Source organism: Ictidomys tridecemlineatus, chromosome 4 (genome assembly GCF_052094955.1).
Source record: "Ictidomys tridecemlineatus isolate mIctTri1 chromosome 4, mIctTri1.hap1, whole genome shotgun sequence".
Classification (NCBI taxonomy): Eukaryota; Metazoa; Chordata; class Mammalia; order Rodentia; family Sciuridae; genus Ictidomys; species Ictidomys tridecemlineatus.
The window spans coordinates 7,463,730-7,481,897 of record NC_135480.1 but is presented as its reverse complement, the minus strand read 5'-3'; the positions used below and the strand labels follow the sequence as shown (position 1 = coordinate 7,481,897).

Genomic DNA, 18,168 nt, shown 5'->3' with positions numbered 1-18,168 from the left:
AGGGAGGGGCCAGAGGCCACGGAGAGAGAAAGCTGGAACTCCCTGTGGCAGGCATGAATGAGAGCTGGGAGCGTTGCCTGGAGACAGGTCGTGTGACTGTTGGAAACGATCCTGGAGGGCGGAGCAGGCAAGTAAGATTCAACAGAAAGAAGGCAAGACGTGGCCCAGAAGCAGGCAGGCCCCGCAGATGCGTCTCTCCGGCCTCTCTGCCACCAGACAGTTCCTTTTTGCTCTCATCAGGAAGTCGGTGCCAGGCGTCTGCCAGCTGACTGTCCCTAGACCCCAGCTGTGCCCAGTTTCTTGCAGCATCTGTCATCCCCAGGGCTCATGCCATCCTGCGGTGGGGCACACGATCTTGGAACAGAGGCTCTGAGAGGGAGGCATCGGTGGTGGAGGGTGGAGGCTGACTGGGTCCCCTGCGCCTCCACCCCTCCTTGGGGGCAGCTCTCCGTGTCTGCTCATGCCCCAGGCCCTTGGCACGCGAGCCCAGGACAAGGTAGAGAGCTCTGAAGAGCAATGTCTGGCATTCCACCCGGGGTCTCCTCCCCACTCCCACAGGGAGCCTGGGCAGCCCTCAGGAGTCAGGCCCCGGCTCTGGCAAGGAACTAAAGCCCCCCCCCCCAGTTCCTGTGGGTGGGAACTGGGTGCCAGGAACAAGGCTGGAGAATTCACCCGAGGGGCGCTCTGGGTGGGCGGGCCAGCAAGACGCAGTCCTCGGACCTCTCCATCCTGCCCAGCCTTGTGCGCCACTCAGCCTGCTGTTGTCTTTCCCTTGACCCTAAGGGTCAGCAGCCCTGCTCAGCTGCCTCTGGCGCTGGGTGGCTATTTGGGCTGATCCCTTACTTCTTTGTTTCCTCTGCCTGACCCTTGGCCTGGGTCACAACGAAGCCACCTGACAGCCAGTCCTGCCTGGGCACATGTGGCCTCCTTCCCAACCGGGAGCCTCAAACTTGGCACAAAACTTGACTGACTGGGGGGAGGGAGGTTTGAGAGTTAAAGGTATTTTATTGAGGTACAACAAGAACCGTACACTTCCGTGATTTTTCACTTTATCCACAACGTTGTGCAAATATCTCTACTACATTCTTCAGGAATGTTTTTGCCACTCCAAGAAGAAACCCATACCCAATAGCAGTCACTCCTCACTCCCCTTGCCCCAGGCCCTGGCAACTACTGATCTACTTTCTTTATCGATTCACCTACACCAGGCATTTAATCTAAATGGAATCACTCAAACAGGGTCCTTTCTGTCTGATTTCTTTCATTTAGCATATTTTCAAGGTCCATTCTTGAAGTAACATGTGACAGTACTTTCTTTTCATTTTCCAGGGCTGTATGATATTTTACTGTTGGCCAAACTGTATTTCATTCACTCTTTCATTCATCCATGGACAGACCCTGAGGTTGTTCCACTTGCTGGCTGTTGTGACTATCAGACACCTCGGTATACGTTTTTGGGTGAACACCTGTTTTTCAGTTCTCTTGGGTATGTTCCAGGGAAATGGAGTGTGGGAGTGCTGTAGATTTATAGAGGACAGGAAGAGGGACAGGAGTGAATGAAGGAGAGGGAAAAAGAAGAGACAGAAGAGAAGCAAAGGGCCTGAAACATTTTTTTTTTTTTGAGCTGAACAATAGTGTCTAGAATACATGGCAAAGGAGTTTGGACTGGATTCTGCCATCCCAGGGGTCTCCTGAGGCTTCTGAGGACTGAGGTGGGTAATATACAACCTGTACCAGAAGACTGGCAGTGCTCCCCCGCGACGAAGCTGGGGGAGCCTAGAGACCATTTTATGAACTATCAGAAGACAGTCACCCAGCAGCCACTCTCCATTCCTACGGAAACAGCACCCCAGATTCCCTGCAGGGTGACCACCTTTCCTCCACGCTCTTCCTTTGCCTCAACCTAACACTGCATTGCATCTCCTGGCTTCAGTGACCCGTCAGGGATGGGTGGGAACTAAGGTGTTCCAAAGGTAAGCCTTCTTCTAGGGCTGATGGAGAAGATACGGCTGCAAGGGCGGAGTTGCTACAGCTCCTTCACCACCAGAGGAGAAACACAGGACATCCGGGTGCCAGGAGTGAACAGCGGGGTCAGGAACGCCTTCTGGTGTCTGAACTGCACGGAAGCTCGTCTCCATCCCAACCGTGAACCACAGATGCCCCTCACCCTTTCTTTTTTCTTCTTCTTTCTCTTTTTTTCCCCACTTAACCTAGTTTGAATTTTCTGTCACTTGCAACCAATAGGATGAGGGCCTGAACTAGGGGAGGAGGACTGCGGGGACTGTCAAGGAACAGACAGATAAAAAGCAGCTCAGATCAGAAGGAGGGCAGCAACCACCCTCCCACCCAACCTGCCAGAGGCTGGGAGTCACTGCCTCCGGAAGCCACGGGCTGGATTCAAACTCCAAACCCTCTGTCTTCCCACCCTGCCAGGTGGTGAACATGGCCACCCAACAAGGACGGACTTAGAGGGGTCCCAGGTACCGGCCCTAGCGCCAGGAGCACATGGAGGAGGGAGGTGAGGCGGACGGGCTGCAGGAGGCGCCCGGTGTGTTGGGAGGATGGATGAAGGGCAGCACCCAAGAGGGCCGCTGGAGCCGGGAGGCGCCCTGGAGAGACGCAGGCACGGAGAGGGGACCGCGGGCTCCCAGAGATCCAGAGCTGCAGAAGGAGGAGTTGGGAGCTGGTGCAGGGGCGATGGGCCAGACACTGCTGTGGAGGGGACCTTGGACGACACTTTTCCTTAATAACAGGGCAAAGGTCGCGGGACTGGCTTGGGAGAGGAGAAGGGTGACAAGATTCTAGTGGGCAGACAAGAGGATGCTCCTGGACATCCATCCATGGTGGGCTCAGCTGACTGCGTTTCAGGAATTTGGGCCTCTCTGTCACCCACCCCCGTCACTCTGTGTTCTCTGTTCCTGAGTAGCCAGGGCTGTGGCTGCTCCCTCTAGGTGTGCCCTGGAAATGCCCAGGGGCCTAGGCTGGGCCACCCTTGGTCCAGGGTGGACCAACAACCAGCTCTAGATCCCCCCGCCCAGACCCCTTCCCCTCCTTCTCCTCTTCCTCTTCCTCCTCCTCCTCCTCCTCCTCTTCCTCCTCCTCCTGGGCTGCAGGCTACTCCCCACCCCCCCAGAGCCCTCCTGACAGCTGAGGCCTGCAGCTGCCTAGACCTGGGGCCTCTCAGAGGTCTCAGGGACAGCTGCTGCCCTCTGACCCTGCTGACCCTGCTCCCTGGCAACCCGGGCGCCTGTGCATGGTCCGCGGGCTCTCCTCTGCCTGCTCTTATCATTGCCACATCCTCCTGGGGTCGGAAGCATTTCATGCTGAGAAAGAGAACCAAGCCTCCGAGGCTGAGTCAGCAGCCTCACTGGGAGGAGTAGGGAGGGAGAGGCCACGGGCAGGGGCAGCCCCCAGCCCTTCAGAGGAAGCAGCTTCCCCCAGCAGGAGTGTGGGAGACCCTGGGTGAGGGTCTTCGTCCTGCCCCTCCGTCAGCGCTGAGCCCTGCTCACCGGCTCTCCCAGCACAGAGCAGGGAACGTGGGGAGACCGAGGGTTGCTCCCGATTCCTGGAAGGCTCTTCACAAGGCCCTGTCCACTCAAGGACTCCAAGGCCCCTTTGAGTGGTCAGCTCCCTAGGACACTTCTGGCAGCAGAAGAGGCCTCTGGGAAGGGGTGCAGAGGCTCAGGCTTAGGGGTGGGGGAGCTTGGGAAGGATTTGTCGCGTTCACCCTTTTTTTTTTTTTTTTTTTGATACCAGGGATTGAGCCCAGGGGCACTTAACCACCAAGCCACATTCCCAGCCCTTTTTATATTTTGTCTTGAAACAGGGTCTCACTAAGTTGCTTAGGGCTTTGCTCAATTGCTAAGGCTGGCTTTGAACTTGTGATCCTCCGGCCTCAGCCTCCTGGGCTGCTGGGATTACAGGCCTGCACAGCGGTACAGGGCCTCCCTTACATCTTGCTAGAAGTCTCTCAGGCACATGAGGAACAGCACTGACAGCATGACTTGCTGCCCCCACCCCCGCCCCCCAGACGTGCCTCCGTGACTCACAGTCTACTCCTGAGCTGGAAAACCATATAGGTGTAAAAATGTGATCTGGAGAACACACTCCTCATCCTGGTGCAGAGGCACTAGTTCTGTTTCTGTTACTCTTCATACAATACCGTAGACTGGGAGGCAATAAAGAAAAGAGGGTTTGTTTTTGTACCAGGAATTGATCTTGGAGGTGCTTTACCAGTGAGCCACATCCGGCTGGGATTACAGGTGTCCACCTCCATGTCCTCAGAAGAGAGGTTTAATTTGGCTCACAGGACCAGATGTCCAAGGTGGAAGGGCCACATCTTGGTGATGGCCTTTTGCTGGCAGAGCCTCCATGCTGCATGGGGTATGAAATGACAAGAGACAGAGAGTGTGGAGAGTGTGTGCAGTGGGGGAGGTGGCACTGGGGATTGAACCAGGGGATCTCTACCCTGAGCCACATCCCCAACCCCTCTTTATATTTTTATGTTGAGAAACAGTCTTGCAAAGTTGCCCAGGCTAGCCTCGAACTTGGGAATCCTCATGCCTCAGCCTCCCAAGTAGCTGGAAGTAGCATCCCTGAGCCTGGATCACCAGCCACCAGAATCCAATCATGGGGAAGGGCCCACCCCATGACTTTAATCCTAATCACCCCACAAAGACTTATCTCCATTTTTGGTCAGATTAAATTTCTACTCTCTCAATGCCTCACGATGGGGATCTATTTGTTTATTTATTTATTTACTTACTTATTTATTTGGGGTACTAGGGATTGAACCTGCTTAACCACCGACCCCAGCCCTTTTTTGCATTCTATTTAGAAAAAGGATCTTGCTGAGTTGCTTAGGGCCTCGCTAAGTTGCTGAGGCTGGTTTTGAACTCTCGATCCTCCTGCTTGGGCCTCCTGGGCTGATGGGATTATCGTGCACCACCACACTGGCTCACAACGGGGATTAAACTTCAACTGAGTTTGCTGAGGAAAGAAAGCATATTCAAACCAAAATATAATGTTAACTGAGAAAAAAAAAAGCAAAGTGAAGACCAGTGTGGATAGTGGAGGCCCCCAACAAGGGGTTCAGCCCTCCCCTGGCTCCCATGAGGGCCTACAGGACTTTGGGGCTGTACTTGTCTACATATTGGCTATTTGTGACAAAAAGATGGGCGAGGCTTTGGTTGAACTTAAAGAACAACTCTAGCAGGGGTACAAGAAACTGGTCACATCCATTGTCTCCAGAGGGGAAGTGGGTGACAGAGGTAAGATTTTGCCTCTTGAATTTTCTGAATTTTGAACCACACGAAATCGTGTCCTTATCCAAAAAGTAATTCAAATGAAAAAACTGCTAGTCGTATCAGGCCACAGGCCCTCGATAGGCTTCCCGAGGCAGCCAGAAACTCTCAGGAGCTATCACCTCCCTTCAGTTATTCTGTAGTAGGATTTTACCTCTCAGTGGCCAGTAACAGAAACTAACCCCAACTGAGTTAAGCAGAACTGGAATTTGTTGGTTTATGCAATGGAAACTGTTTCAGGCATGACCGGATCCAGGAGCTTACGAGCAACATCACTGAGATTCAGTCTCTGGCTCTGCTTGGCTCTGTTTGTTCTCCAGCAGGCTCTCCCCTCAGGGTGGTAAAAATGACCAGCAGCCTTTGGGGGCTGGCATCTAGGCATTCGTAACCCTGACTCCCAGCAAGTCCCCAGGCTGATGCCCATTGGTGTTACATGCCCATCCCTGAGCCTAGGAATGGCCCAGCGTGGCCAAGAACAAGCTTCAAACCCACTTTTAGAGCTCGGGGTAGGCACTGTATTGCTGGAGACTCTGCAAGATTGTATTTTGGACGACGCCGGAATAAAGGGACAGATGCCGGGCAGGGAAGACAGTGCTCACCCTCCACCCCCTGGACTGACCCCCAGGACAGGCCTGCTGGACCTCTCTTGCCTCCTGATCACCCAGTGCCTTTGCCTTCACCAGGACTCTTCCTGCTCTGCCTGCAGTGGACACAGATGGCAGCTCCAGTGTCCTTCCCTTTCTCGGCCCAGCAAACTCCCTTTCACCTGTCAACACCCTGCTCACTTGTCACCTCCTCCTCTAGGCCCTTCTGACTCCTTCTCATGGCTGTTCTCTTGGGTTCTCCACCTGAGCCAGGGTGATTCAGAGCTGCCTCTAGCACAGGCCCTGGCCGAGGCACACCTCCTGCTGTCTTGGAGTTGGTTATTTGTTTCCTGAGGGGTTAGCTGTTCTCTGAGGGCTGGGCCCAGCTTGGCCACCTGTGTCTTCTCTGCTCCAGCTCAGCCCTAGGCAAGGAGAAGATGGGTTTCGAGATTAATGACATGGTGTCCCTGAAGGCGTGGGAAGCACTGAAGACGGCCTCTGCTGACTCCACAACGGTTCCCTACGCCCAGGGACAGCCGTGGGGCTGACGTTCCCAGAGGCTCTGGGAGGAAGTGCCTGGGCCTGTCCCTGCTAGGACAGGGCTGTCACCATTCTGGAAACCCCCATGTCACTGGGCCAGAAGCCAAACTTCAGGCATAAAGAAAAGTTCCTCCGGCAAGGCCCTGCCACCACGCAACTCCCAAAGAGGGGCCCAAGGCCCAGGGAGCGGGCTGGGATAAGGCGGAGTGCCCCGCCATCTCCGGTCCCAGCCTCTGCTGGGTCCAGTTCTCTGAAGCGGGTGAAGAGCAGGAGGGAAGAGCTGCGATTGGCAGGCATCCTGTGGGGGGAGGAAATGAGAAACAATCAAGGCAAACCCCAGCGCAGAGCTGGGGGCTCAGGACACGGCCCTGCAGGCTGCACTCAGCTGGGATGTTGGCGACACCCATAGGTAGGTGGAGCTCCTTCCAGCTCTTGGCTGACCTGTGGGCCTGCTCAAGGGGCTAGGCATCTCCTGAGGCTTCTCCTGAGGTTTCTCCTCAGCACCTCCCCTAGATACCCATCCAAGAGGACTCCACCCTCCCCTTGAGACTCTCTGCTGCCAGGTCTCCCTCAGGGTGCTGGGTCCCCAGGTGATGGAGCCCGAGGAGAGAGGACTTCCGCTCTAATCTCTTCATGCTGGCCACCCTTGGGGGAGGGGACGTCTGATTCTGGCCCAAGGGCCCTTAGCGAGTTCCAGGAAAAAGGAGCCAGGAAGGAAGGGTTGAATCAGCCCCCTCTGTGTGGGGGGAGGGGGGTGGTAGTGGGGGAGGGGCTATGGGGCTGCTGGGACTATCCCAGGGTATGGGAGGCTCCAGGCAAAGGAAAAGGAAGTTGCATTCGCCATTCCAGTGTCTCTCTACCATGGGCTGCCTTGCCCCTCCCAAGTGCCCTCTTGGCCACCAGAGAGTCCAGAAGCTCCTCCGGCAGGACAATCCAGGCCCAACTGAGTCCTCAGACCCAGACACACGGTCCAGGCTTGGGTTGGCACTTGCCTCTGTGTCTTCTGGGTCAGAAATGCAGGACACACACACACACACACACACACACATACACACGTCCCTACACATACCTGAGAAGCTGTGTGGAAAAGCCGGTTTTAGTAACTGGAGTCCCATTTTAGAAATGCTTAATTGCAGGTCCCTGCAGCGATGCTGGGTGTATACACAAAGATCTCATCCATTCAGCAGAACCTCCTCAGGGACTCTGGGGTCCCCAGCCAAGGGACAGCCTCATCTGTGAATAGGAAAAGGAAGTGTCCTGCTCTCTTCTTGCAAAGGGCAGAATCCAGGGTCGGGTGTTGGTGGGAGTAGTCCAAGCAGCAAGGGGTACCAGCGCCACACAGAAGCTTGTCCCACAGGGGTGTGCAGACGGCAGCTCCAGTCCTGGCTTGGCGCCCTGGCCTGGTAGCCAGGCTGGAGGAGGAGAGCAGGGCCTTGAGCCAGGCTCAGGGGCTCTGTGGCTATGGACTTCTGCCCCAGGACCCCCAAACCCACCCTCCTCAAAACCTTTGCAAAGAGCTCTAGGTTGGTTCCTGACTATTGGTGGCTCTGACCAAGAGCTGGAGCCTTCTCCATCCTCCTTCCCTGGAATTGTCTGTGTCAACACCTGCTCTGAATGCAGCTCCTGACCATCCCCAGCCCCAGCCCCGATGGAGGACTTCTGGGGGCACCGTGCAGGGGTGGGGGCTTTGGCTCAGCTGGACCCCTACAGGCTCAGGTGGCTTTATCATTAGAGTTGCCTGGTCAGTCGGCAAGGACAGCTGCCCGCCAAAGCTATTGTAACGTTTCACAAAACTTCGCTGCCTGCGGGCCTGTGTATTCCCATTAATAAAGCACATGTGATCCCCTGTGTGGGACACATGTGGCCTGATGCTCTTCCCCTGTTTCACAAGCAAGGACACTCAGAAAGGGAAAGTTCTTTCCTGGAGACCTCAGAGCAAGTCATCAGCAGAGCTAGCTCAGAGCCTGGTTGGTGGCTCAGAGCTCAGTGTACTGAGTCACTCCTCCCCTCCCAGGATCCACTGGAAGGGCAGAGACAACGATTCTGAGAAGCCTGAGGGAAGGGGTTCAGGACCCTCATGTTCTGCCCCTTTCCGGCCAAGCAAATCATTGTAGTAATCCCAAAAGAGTTTCTCTTTTTGAAATATTTTTAGTGGTGGGGATTGAACTCAGAGGCGCTTAATCACTAAGCCACATCCCCAGCCCCTTTTACATTTTATGTAGAAATAGGACCTCACTGAGTTGCTTGGGGCCTCGCTAAGTTGCTGAGGTGGGCTTGAACTTGTGATTCTCCTGTCTCAGTCTCCTGCCAAACCTCAGTTTCTCTTTTACAAGGGGATAATCATTCAAGCTCTGATCACTCACCAGGCAGGATTCAGGGACAAAAGGCAAGGTAAGGGCATTGGTGGGTCTGAGGGGAGAAGTGCCTGGCAACACCCAGGTGGCCAAAAGGGGGAAAGACACAGCCTTTAACACACACAGCCTCTTAGTCCATACTCTGCTGCTGTAACACAATGCCACAGGCCAGGTGGTTTATAAATAAATAGAGATTTATTTGGCTCAAGGTTCCGGAGTCTGGAATGTCCAAAAGCACAGTGAGGGCCTTCAAACTATGTCTTCTCATGATGGAAAGAAGAAATATAAGAAAGGGAGAGGGAGACAGATTGAACTTGCAGCCCCAAGACCTTTTATAATGAGCACTGATCCACTCAAAGGGGTGAAATCCACATGACACAAACACCTCCCAACAATGCTTTAAGTTTCCAAAACATGCTTTTGTGGGGAGGACACGTTCAAACCACAGCACCCACCTATGCCACAACTGGACCTTGGGTCATCCTTCCCTCTTCCTGAACTTTTCAGCCTGTTTCCTCCAAGCCACCAGGCGAGTCCTGGCAGAACGCCCCTCACCCATCCTCCCTGGGGAGCTGAGGGAGGAGCTGAGCAGCCTCAAGATTAAAACCTGAAACTTCCTGTATTCGTTTTCCACTTCTGCTGGAACAAATTAACACAAACGTGGAAGCTTAAAACAGCATGAATTCATTATCTTACACTCTGTGGGTCAGAAGTTCAACGCAGGTTGCACTGGGTTAAGATCAGTGTCAGCAGGGCCATGTTCCTTCTGGGGGTTCTCGGAGGGGATCTATTTCCTTACACAAATTCCTTGGCTTCTGGCCTCTTCCTCCATCTTCAAAGACAGCTGCAAGGCAACCTCTGGCCCTTTTTCTAGAACAATGTCTCTTTCTTTGACTCTCCCCTTCCTCTTCTATTTTTAAGGGTCCCCGTTATTACACTGGGCCCACCCAGATAATTCAGGATGGCCTATCTTAAAGTCAACTGAGCTGGCCGTGGTGACACATGCCTGTCGTCCCAGCTACCCTGGAGGCTGAAGTAGGTAGATCACTTGAGCCCAGAAGTTCAAGACCAACCTGGATAACAGAGTGAGACCCTATCTCAAATATTAATAGCCTTAAGCCAACTGATTTAGCAACTGTAATTTCCTCTTTCGATGTAATAAAACATTCACAAATTCCAAAGATATAGAAAATGGACACCTCAGGGTGAGCATTCTGCCTACCAAGACCCCCCTACCACTAACGTCCTTCCTCCTCACCCGCCTCACTAAGGGCCCTTCCCACATTCACAGCTTGGAGCCAACCCTCCTGGACCCACTGTACCTTCTGGGCTGACACTCCGCGGACAATGAAGATCTCCTCACCAGATCACTATCCCCCTCTTCATCTGCCTGAATCTTAGCACTGACCCACCTGGAAGGATATCACTTTGTGCTTGGGACCTTGGATTTCTTGACTTTCCCTTTACTGTGCTGTAGGCTCCAACCCAGGGGGTGCTGAATTCCCAGAGCTTAATCCATAGCAGATGCTCAACATATATCTGTTGAATCACTGAAGGGAACAAGGACAGAGTTTCCCTCAGTTATCTCCAGACCCTGTGAAGTCCTGCCGGTCAATAACTGTATGAGTCCATGGAGTGAGTCAGAGCCCCACCTCCTCTCTGGAAGTCACCTAGCTGGTCAGCAAATACAGGTGTGCCCAGACCACACACTGCGGTTTCTCTCTGTCTCTCTTTCTGTCTCTCCTCTGGCTCTTCTAGGAGAGCTTATAAGCTCTTCAAAACGCTCATGAGTTTGTAAGATTTCAACGTAGACACTTCCAATGCCCCATTCATTCGCCTAGTAGGGCCTCCCCTGACACAGCCCTTAGTAGGTCCAGTGATGCCCAGTGAATATGAAGAATTGGGTCTTCTAGCAGCCACTTCCCCGGGCCTTCTAGAACCAAGGGTTTGGCTCCAGAGGGCACAGTCTTGAGACCAGGGAGTCCATCCCCGGTATCGGACAGCGCCGGCCAGCAACAACGGAAGCAGGACCGCGCCCTTGGGAGTGCGAGGCCTCTGTACCCCAACCCAGCGCCTCTGCACTAGGGGAGCCCTGGGCGGTGCCCGGGCGGGGCGGGGCTGTGGGCGTGGTCCTACTGGGGCGGCACCGTCATTGGATCTGCAGGACGGGGGCGGGGCTTTAGGGCCACTGTCCGTACAGTAAGTTCACAGCCCGGGTCGGGTCCCACAGCCTGGCGGTCCAGCTCCGAGCTTTCGCCTCCCGCGGGTCCGCTGACAGCGCTCCTGATGGTGAGTTCGGGCCAGGGCTTCTGCAGCTCTCCCGCGGCTCCGCGGGGTCCCCTGAGAGGCCCATCCCAGAGGCTCCGGGTCCCCGCTCGCGCCCCGGTCCCGGCTTCACCGCCGCTCAGGTTCTCGGGCTCGGTGGGCTTTTCCTCCTGCGCCTCGATCCCCGCAGCCCCGCCCGTGACCCGCACGGCCCGTGGGGCGCCGCACTTCCACCTGAAAATCTCCAGTCCTCCTCCCAATCTGCCCGAACCTCGGTCCTAGCCCCGGGCACCCAGAAGCGTCCTCCTGCCACCCAGTGTCCCCGCCGGGGCTCGGGCTGTATTTTTAGCCGATGGTGAGATGTTCTCCTATCTTTAGCGGCGGCTGCAGTGACCTGAAACGGATCCCGGCTGGGCTGAGCTGCGCTCGGACTGGGGACCGGGAGGGGTCGGCGCCGGAATTCGAGCCCGGGCAGAGGAACCCGACCCGCGGGAGGGGCGGGGGCTTGTTTGTCGGAGCTCTGGCCCGGCGCCGAGCGGACACTCGGACATCGCCCAGGCCGGGAAGCACCAGGGAGGCCCCTCCCAGAGCTTGGAGACAGGGACAGGGTCCCCCATCGCCCCTTTCCCCCATTCATTGTCTGTATGTGCGACCAGTAACTCCCAAGAGAAAACGATCCCACAGACAATCCTCATCTGATACTCGAACGCGCAGCTCCTCGGGGACTCCTGCCTGGAGCCGGAGGCGCGCTGGAGACCCGGTTGCGCCCTGGGACTCCTCCAGGACGCTGGACGATAGCGGGAGCGCGCGCGCCACCTAGTGGCTGCAGAGCCGGGCGCGTTCCTCAACTCCGGGTTGGCCAGGAGCAGTTTGTTCTTGATCTTGTTCAAGGCAGTGTCCCCGAGACCCACAGTGCTTGAGGAAGGCATTGCAGATAGTTTCTGAATATCCATTTGACAGGACTGACAGTGACCCCTGCGCCCTCACTGGCGGGACAGCAGTGAGGCCTCCAGCAGCCCATTTTCTGAATGAGGAGGGTGAGACCCAGAGAGGAGGGGTATCTTGCCCAAGATCACCCACTCCCGGATGGAACTGGATTTACAGCCAGTCTTCTAGTTTGAAGCTCAGGGGCCTCCTTCTTGAATATCCCTAGTGGGGAGTGGTCTGATATTCCTCGGGACAGGAGAGACCCCATCTTCAGGAAGTCATTTTCTCTGAGGGAGGTCCAAGGCAAGTCCAGAGAGCTGGGATGGCTCTCATCTGCTCCTCCTACTGCGGCCTGGCGCCATTCCACCAGCCTTCCAGGGACAGCCTTGTCCTAAGGAAATCTCATTCTCATCTCTGCACACTTGCAAGTTGGGGGGAGTGGGGAGCCAAAGGGCATGACTAGATGGAAGGGACCTGGTGATTTCCCTCCCACTCCCCAGATACATCCCACTTGTAGCAGCCCACCCCATTTGAGCCACATGGATCAGTGCCAGCTCTTGCTATTTGGTTGGCCTTGGAAAGTTTCTTAACATCGCTGAGATTCAGCTGCCACTTCTGTACAGGGCAATAAGGACACTCACTGTGATGTGACTGGGAACATTAGTATGGGAAGCTTCATGGTTGCCAAATCTAAATACTTGAGGCTTGCTGGTTGTAATTTCCAGCTCTCCCCTGGGTGGTTGATGCGGGCCCCACCCTTCCCCTTAGCCTCTGGTCTCTCCACATCTGGAATTGGGTGGGTACATCTGGCTCTGAGTGAGACAGCTGTCAGGGACGCCCACTTTGCTGTGGAAACATTCAAGCTGGCTTGGTGCTCTAGTGTGATTTAGGGATGGAGGGAGGACCTGGCCCAGGCTCTGGGCAAATCCCATAGGTGAGCCCCACTCTCCAACAGTGGAAAGGAAGGAAAAGCTCTCCCAGGACTCTCTCCTGACAAGGGAGTGGATTGGATATTTGTCAGCATGTCCCTGGGCTTGGTGTGGTAGACAGAGGATAAATGGTTTTCCAAGACCCTGGGAGGCCCACCGCCTCCCCTCCCCTCCCGGCAGCTCCTTCCAAGCTTAGCTGGAATGCTACCACTGGAGAGTCATTCCTTTGTTTCCTGTGCAGCTGCAGGTGCTCTGGGAGGAGCAAGATGTCCAGAGTCCATGGTTCAGCCTGACTGACCTGGGGTGTCCGGTCTTGGGGTGGGGTTTCCTGATCCAAGGCCCACATTGGGGGGAAGGACTGGGTCCCATTCTTGCATCCTCCTTTCTCCTTCCTGCTTCCTCCTGCCCAGGATGAAGGATGAGGCAGGGGAACTGGCAGATGCCTCCTTTGCTTACCCCTGGCTGACCTATGGGGTGGGGAGCAGTGGGAGAGGGCAGGCTCATCTGGCTTGAATCCTGGCCCTGACCTTATCTGCTGGATGATCTTGAACAATTTTTTTTCTTTGCCTCTTTATGCTGATTGCACATCTGGGCCCCTGCATGTCTGTACTGTGCCAACCAGGCCCTCCATGCATCACCCCCAGGAAGCAGAGGACACACTTGCTCCATTTCCTTTTTTTGTTCAACCAGTATGACACTCTTTCATGGTGTATTTATTTTTTCCCACATTAAAAATAGCTTTAGGGGCTGGCGTTGTGGCTCAGTGGTGGAGTGCTCGCCTAGCATGTACGAGGCCATGGGTTCGATTCTCAGCAGCATATAAAAATAAGTAAACAAAAAATAAAGGTATTGTGTCCAACTACATATATATATATATATATACTACATATATATATATATACATATATACTATCTATCTATCTATCTATCTATATATATATCTTTTTTCCTGACTACATAAATAATATATGCTCATTATTTTAAAAAAAAATTTTTAGTTGTTGATAGACTTTTATTTTATTTATTCTTATGCGGTGCTGAGAATCGAACACAGTACCTCATACATGCTGGGCAAGTGCGCTTCCACTGAGCCCCAGCCCCAGCCCCAATATGCTTATTAGTAAGAACTTGATGACCAGGCCTGATGGCCAGGCCCAGGCTTATCATCCCCACGACTTGGAAGTCTGGGGCAGGAGGATTGCAAGTTCAAAGCCAGTCTGGGAAATTTAAACAGACCCTGTCTCAAAATTTAAAAAATAAAAATTAAAAGGGCTAAGTGGCTAAGTGCTCTTGGGTTCAATCTCCAGTCCTCCCCCCCAAAAAAAATTAAAAAGTTGATGGCTGAGGTGTAGCTCAGTCAGTGGTAGCACACTTACTTAGTATGTTCAGCAAGGCCCTCGATTTAATCCCCAGCAACACACACACCCACACACACACACACACACACACACAAACAAGTTGAGTTTAGAAAAGTCTGAATAAGACAGAGAAGTTAACCTGAGATTGTACACCTTGAGGCAACCACCATCAACATTTGGCCAAACACTCTTTGGCATTAACGTGTACCATACACGTACACCACATTGTAATAACCGGACCAAGTGTTACAGATCACTTTTTTTTTTTTAAAGAGAGAGTGAGAGAGGGGGGAGAGAGAGAGAGAGAGAGAGAGAGAGAGAGAGAGAGAGAGAGAGAGAGAGAGAGAGAGAGAATTTTTAATATTTATTTTTTAGTTCTCGGTGGACACAACATCTTTGTTGGTATGTGGTGCTGAGGATCGAACCTGGGCCGCACGCATGCCAGGCGAGCGCGCTACCGCTTGAGCCACATCCCCAGCCCTACAGATCACTTTTACTGAGGACATCTTTCCTTCCTCATCCATGACTCCACACATCCTCTCTGCCCCTACCTGTCAGTGTAGTCCATGGGACAATCTAAATTCTTCCAGATTCTTCTCTGTCTTTATAGAGGACAGAATCCTATACAGACCCATATATGTATGTTCTTATACATGCCTATATGGAGAAGGAGTCGTGCTTTTAATAAATGGCACCACCTATACCATGTTTTTGCATTTTCTTCTCTCTCTTCAATGCCTTGAAGGAATCCTCCCCAAATAGGTTTTTGTTTGTTCGTTTGTTTTTGTTTTTTTACGGTGCTAGGGATTGAATCCAGGGCTTCACACATACCAGCGAAGGACTCCACCACTGAGCTATATCTTCACCTCAATACCCTAATTTTCAAAGGTGGGGGGTGATAGTAGGGTGGTGGTATTGATTGAGATGTGTTTGCAGAAAGCCCAAAAGAATGTCAGGTAAGAGTTCCCACTAGAAATATCTAAACTGTCCACTCTACCTGCCCTTCAGGTGTGGGCAGGGAGGGAGGGCCTACACTGTATTAGATTCAGGGGCCCCTGCGCATAAAAACTCCTAACTCCCCTCTAGGTGGGATGTGACTGGACCCGTGTCCTGTGGGTCCAGTCCGACTGTACATCCTGCCCCAGGTCACGCCTAAGCAGAACAGTTTTCAAGCTCTCTGTCCTCAGTTGAGTTGGGTATTGAGACCATGTGTGAGACCACCACGCAACTTGGTACCTACATGTCATGAGGGATAATGTGTCATGAGGTGCAGTGGATCAGGAAAGGGAGAGAGAATTCAGGTGGAGGTGATAGGCAGAGCCTGGGATCAGAGTAGGACTTTGTACAAGACTTGTGCCTATCACTCAAGTTCCAAGCCTCAGTTTTAGGCATATAAAGGGAGGGGCTTGGTGCTGGTGTTCTGTCCCATTTTTTTGTGGGGGGAGGTTTACTGGGGATCAAATCCAGGGGCACTTTACCACTAAGTTATATCCCTAGTTCTTTTTATTTTGAATTTTAGATTTTGAGGCAAGTTCTTACTAAGATGCTGAGGCTAGCCTCAAAATTGCAATCCTCCTGCCTTAGACTCCCAGGGTCTACTCTTTAAGATGCAGTGGATTTATGAAGACCTGCTTCTTCCAGAGGGCTCCCCCAAGGAGAGGAGCCAAGTCGGACTGAGGCAGGGGGACCAGAAATGAAATGGTTACTTTTGTCCTCTTGTCCCTGACTTATATGCCCCCTTTGTGTTTCAGCTCCTCAGCCCTGGACTCAGTTGGGAATCTCAGGAACGAGACCAAAGCACACTGCTAGCAACAGATTCCCCATCTTTCTGCCTCCAGTTCTCAAAAAAGAATTTTCAACCCTTTGGGAGAAAGTGACTTTTATCTCAACCTCTGCCTTCCCTGGTCTTTAATCTTCATTTTTGCAATTTCCTTCGGTCCGTTTTGGTTACATCCCACACCCTGGTCTTCAGCCCTTTGGCACGTTTCCAGCACCTGAACGTTGCGCCCTGAGTTTGGGGTTGAGGGTGTTGAGAGGAGGCAGCATAAGCCGCGGGCTGGGCAACCAGGCCTGGGTGAGGTCACTATGTCCACAAAGGTCCCCATCTATCTGAAGCGTGGCAGTCGCAAGGGCAAGAAGGAGAAGCTGCGGGACCTGCTGTCCTCGGACATGATCAGCCCACCACTAGGGGACTTCCGTCATACCATTCATATCGGCAGTGGAGGTGGCGGGGACATGTTTGGGGACATCTCCTTCCTGCAGGGCAAGTTCCACCTTCTGCCGGGAACTGCAGTTGAGGAGGATGGCAGCTTCGCCCTTCCCTTCCAGTTCATGCGCACTGCCACCATGTGTGGCCGGGAGCTCCCTGTGGGGCCATTGCTTCCCATCGAGCCGTCGCCTCTGCTCAAGAATGCCATCTCCCTACCTGTCATCGGCGGGCCCCAGGCCCTCACCCTGCCCACAGCCCAGGCCCCCCCCAAGCCCCCTCGCCTGCACCTGGAGGTGCAGCCTTCCCCACAGGAGGCAGGAAATGTGGACATCTGGAGGACTCCAGAGGTTGGCTCGCCCCACAACGGGCTGACCCCAGAGTCAGGGGCCGAGGAGGAGCCCTTCCTGTCCCACGGCAGCTCCCTGCTGTCCCTGCACGTGGACCTAGGGCCCTCCATCCTGGAAGATGTTCTCCAGATCATGGATCAGGACCTGGACGGCGTGCAGATCCCCACATAGGACATTGGCTGACCAGGCATCCAGGCTGGGGTGAGGCCAGGAGGCCGGGTGTGGACATGGCCCTGGTCCAAAGTCAAGGATCCCTGGCCTACCTGTGGTCGCTGGGGGGTGATTCTCCTTGTGAGCCTTTGTCCCCCTTCCTCCTGTCCTCTCCCCACAGGCACGGTATGCCTTGTTGGTTTCCCAGAACAACCCACCCAGGACACAAGCAGAAGTCAGCCCAGATGCCCTGAACTTCTTGGGCACCACTGCCAACTGCTCTCTCTTGGGTGAAAGCTCTGCTGAAAGAGCCCCCTTTCCACTTTCTTTCCCCCTCTGCCCCACTGGATGCCCTGCCTGAGGGCAGGGAAGAGGCAGTTGGAGGACTTGGGCACTTGGTGGGCTGTTCCACACCTTTGGCTTTGTGTCCTGGACTGGTAGCCTGGTATCAGTGACCAGATGTGTCCAGCCTCGTGTCCTGTCCCATCCCTTCCTCACCTGACCCCGGGGATTCTGGTTGCAATAAAAAGTGCTGCTTCCTGTGGCTGAGCATCCTGTACCCTTGCCCCGGGTTTCCTGCAGAAGGTGTGCTCACGTGAGGAAGGCCCCACGCCGGATGGCAGGCCTTACTCTCAGGAGGATCACACCTGACTCAGAGCCCAGCCAGAGTGAGAACAAAGCAGGAGCAAGTCAAGTGTCTATTGTGGATATTCAGACCTCGATTCAGGTGCTTGGGTCCAATCCCTGCCTGGGCAGCTGGGGTCAGCCAGGGGAGACCCAAGAGGAAAGGAATAGTCACAAGTGTGTGCAAGGGACCAACAGCTTCTCCAGCTTCAGATGAATGAGGAAAAACGTGGGAAAGAGGGACGGGCCTGGGAGAGATCCGACCTTGCTGACCAGAGGACTCCATCGGCAGCTGTTTATTAAACATCCATAGTCTAGCTGGCAGGGCGGCAGGTGCTGGGGATCCAAGGCAGATGTGATCCCTACTCTCCTGGAGCTTGCATGCTAGTGGGGGGAGGATATAAACGTGTAAACCCATAAGAGACAATCTCTAGCTTGGTAAATGCTAGAAAGCAAACAACACTATCAGGCGCGACAAAGGGGCAGGAGTGCTCCCAAGCTGGGGCAGGTGGTGTCAGGGCCCAGCAGGACAATCTGGTGTGACTGCGAGCTAAACCTTAGCTAAGGCGTTTGTGCTC

At 54.0% G+C, this 18,168-nt stretch overlaps 1 protein-coding gene and 1 long non-coding RNA gene across 2 annotated transcripts; both read left to right on the top strand.

Moving 5' to 3' along the window:
• The first annotated feature begins 30 nt into the window (after positions 1–30).
• Positions 31–4,727, top strand: LOC144376977 (uncharacterized). Its single transcript, XR_013437420.1, has 2 exons — positions 31–496; positions 1,330–4,727. It is a non-coding gene; the product is annotated as an uncharacterized LOC144376977 (long non-coding RNA).
• A 6,184-nt stretch (positions 4,728–10,911) lies between these two features.
• Positions 10,912–17,510, top strand: Cdc42ep2 (CDC42 effector protein 2). Its single transcript, XM_078045628.1, has 2 exons — positions 10,912–11,070; positions 16,012–17,510. The coding sequence occupies exon 2, from the start codon at positions 16,346–16,348 to the stop codon at positions 16,985–16,987; it is 642 nt and encodes a 213-aa protein (XP_077901754.1). The 5' UTR covers positions 10,912–11,070; positions 16,012–16,345; the 3' UTR covers positions 16,988–17,510.
• The last annotated feature ends 658 nt before the right edge of the window (positions 17,511–18,168 follow it).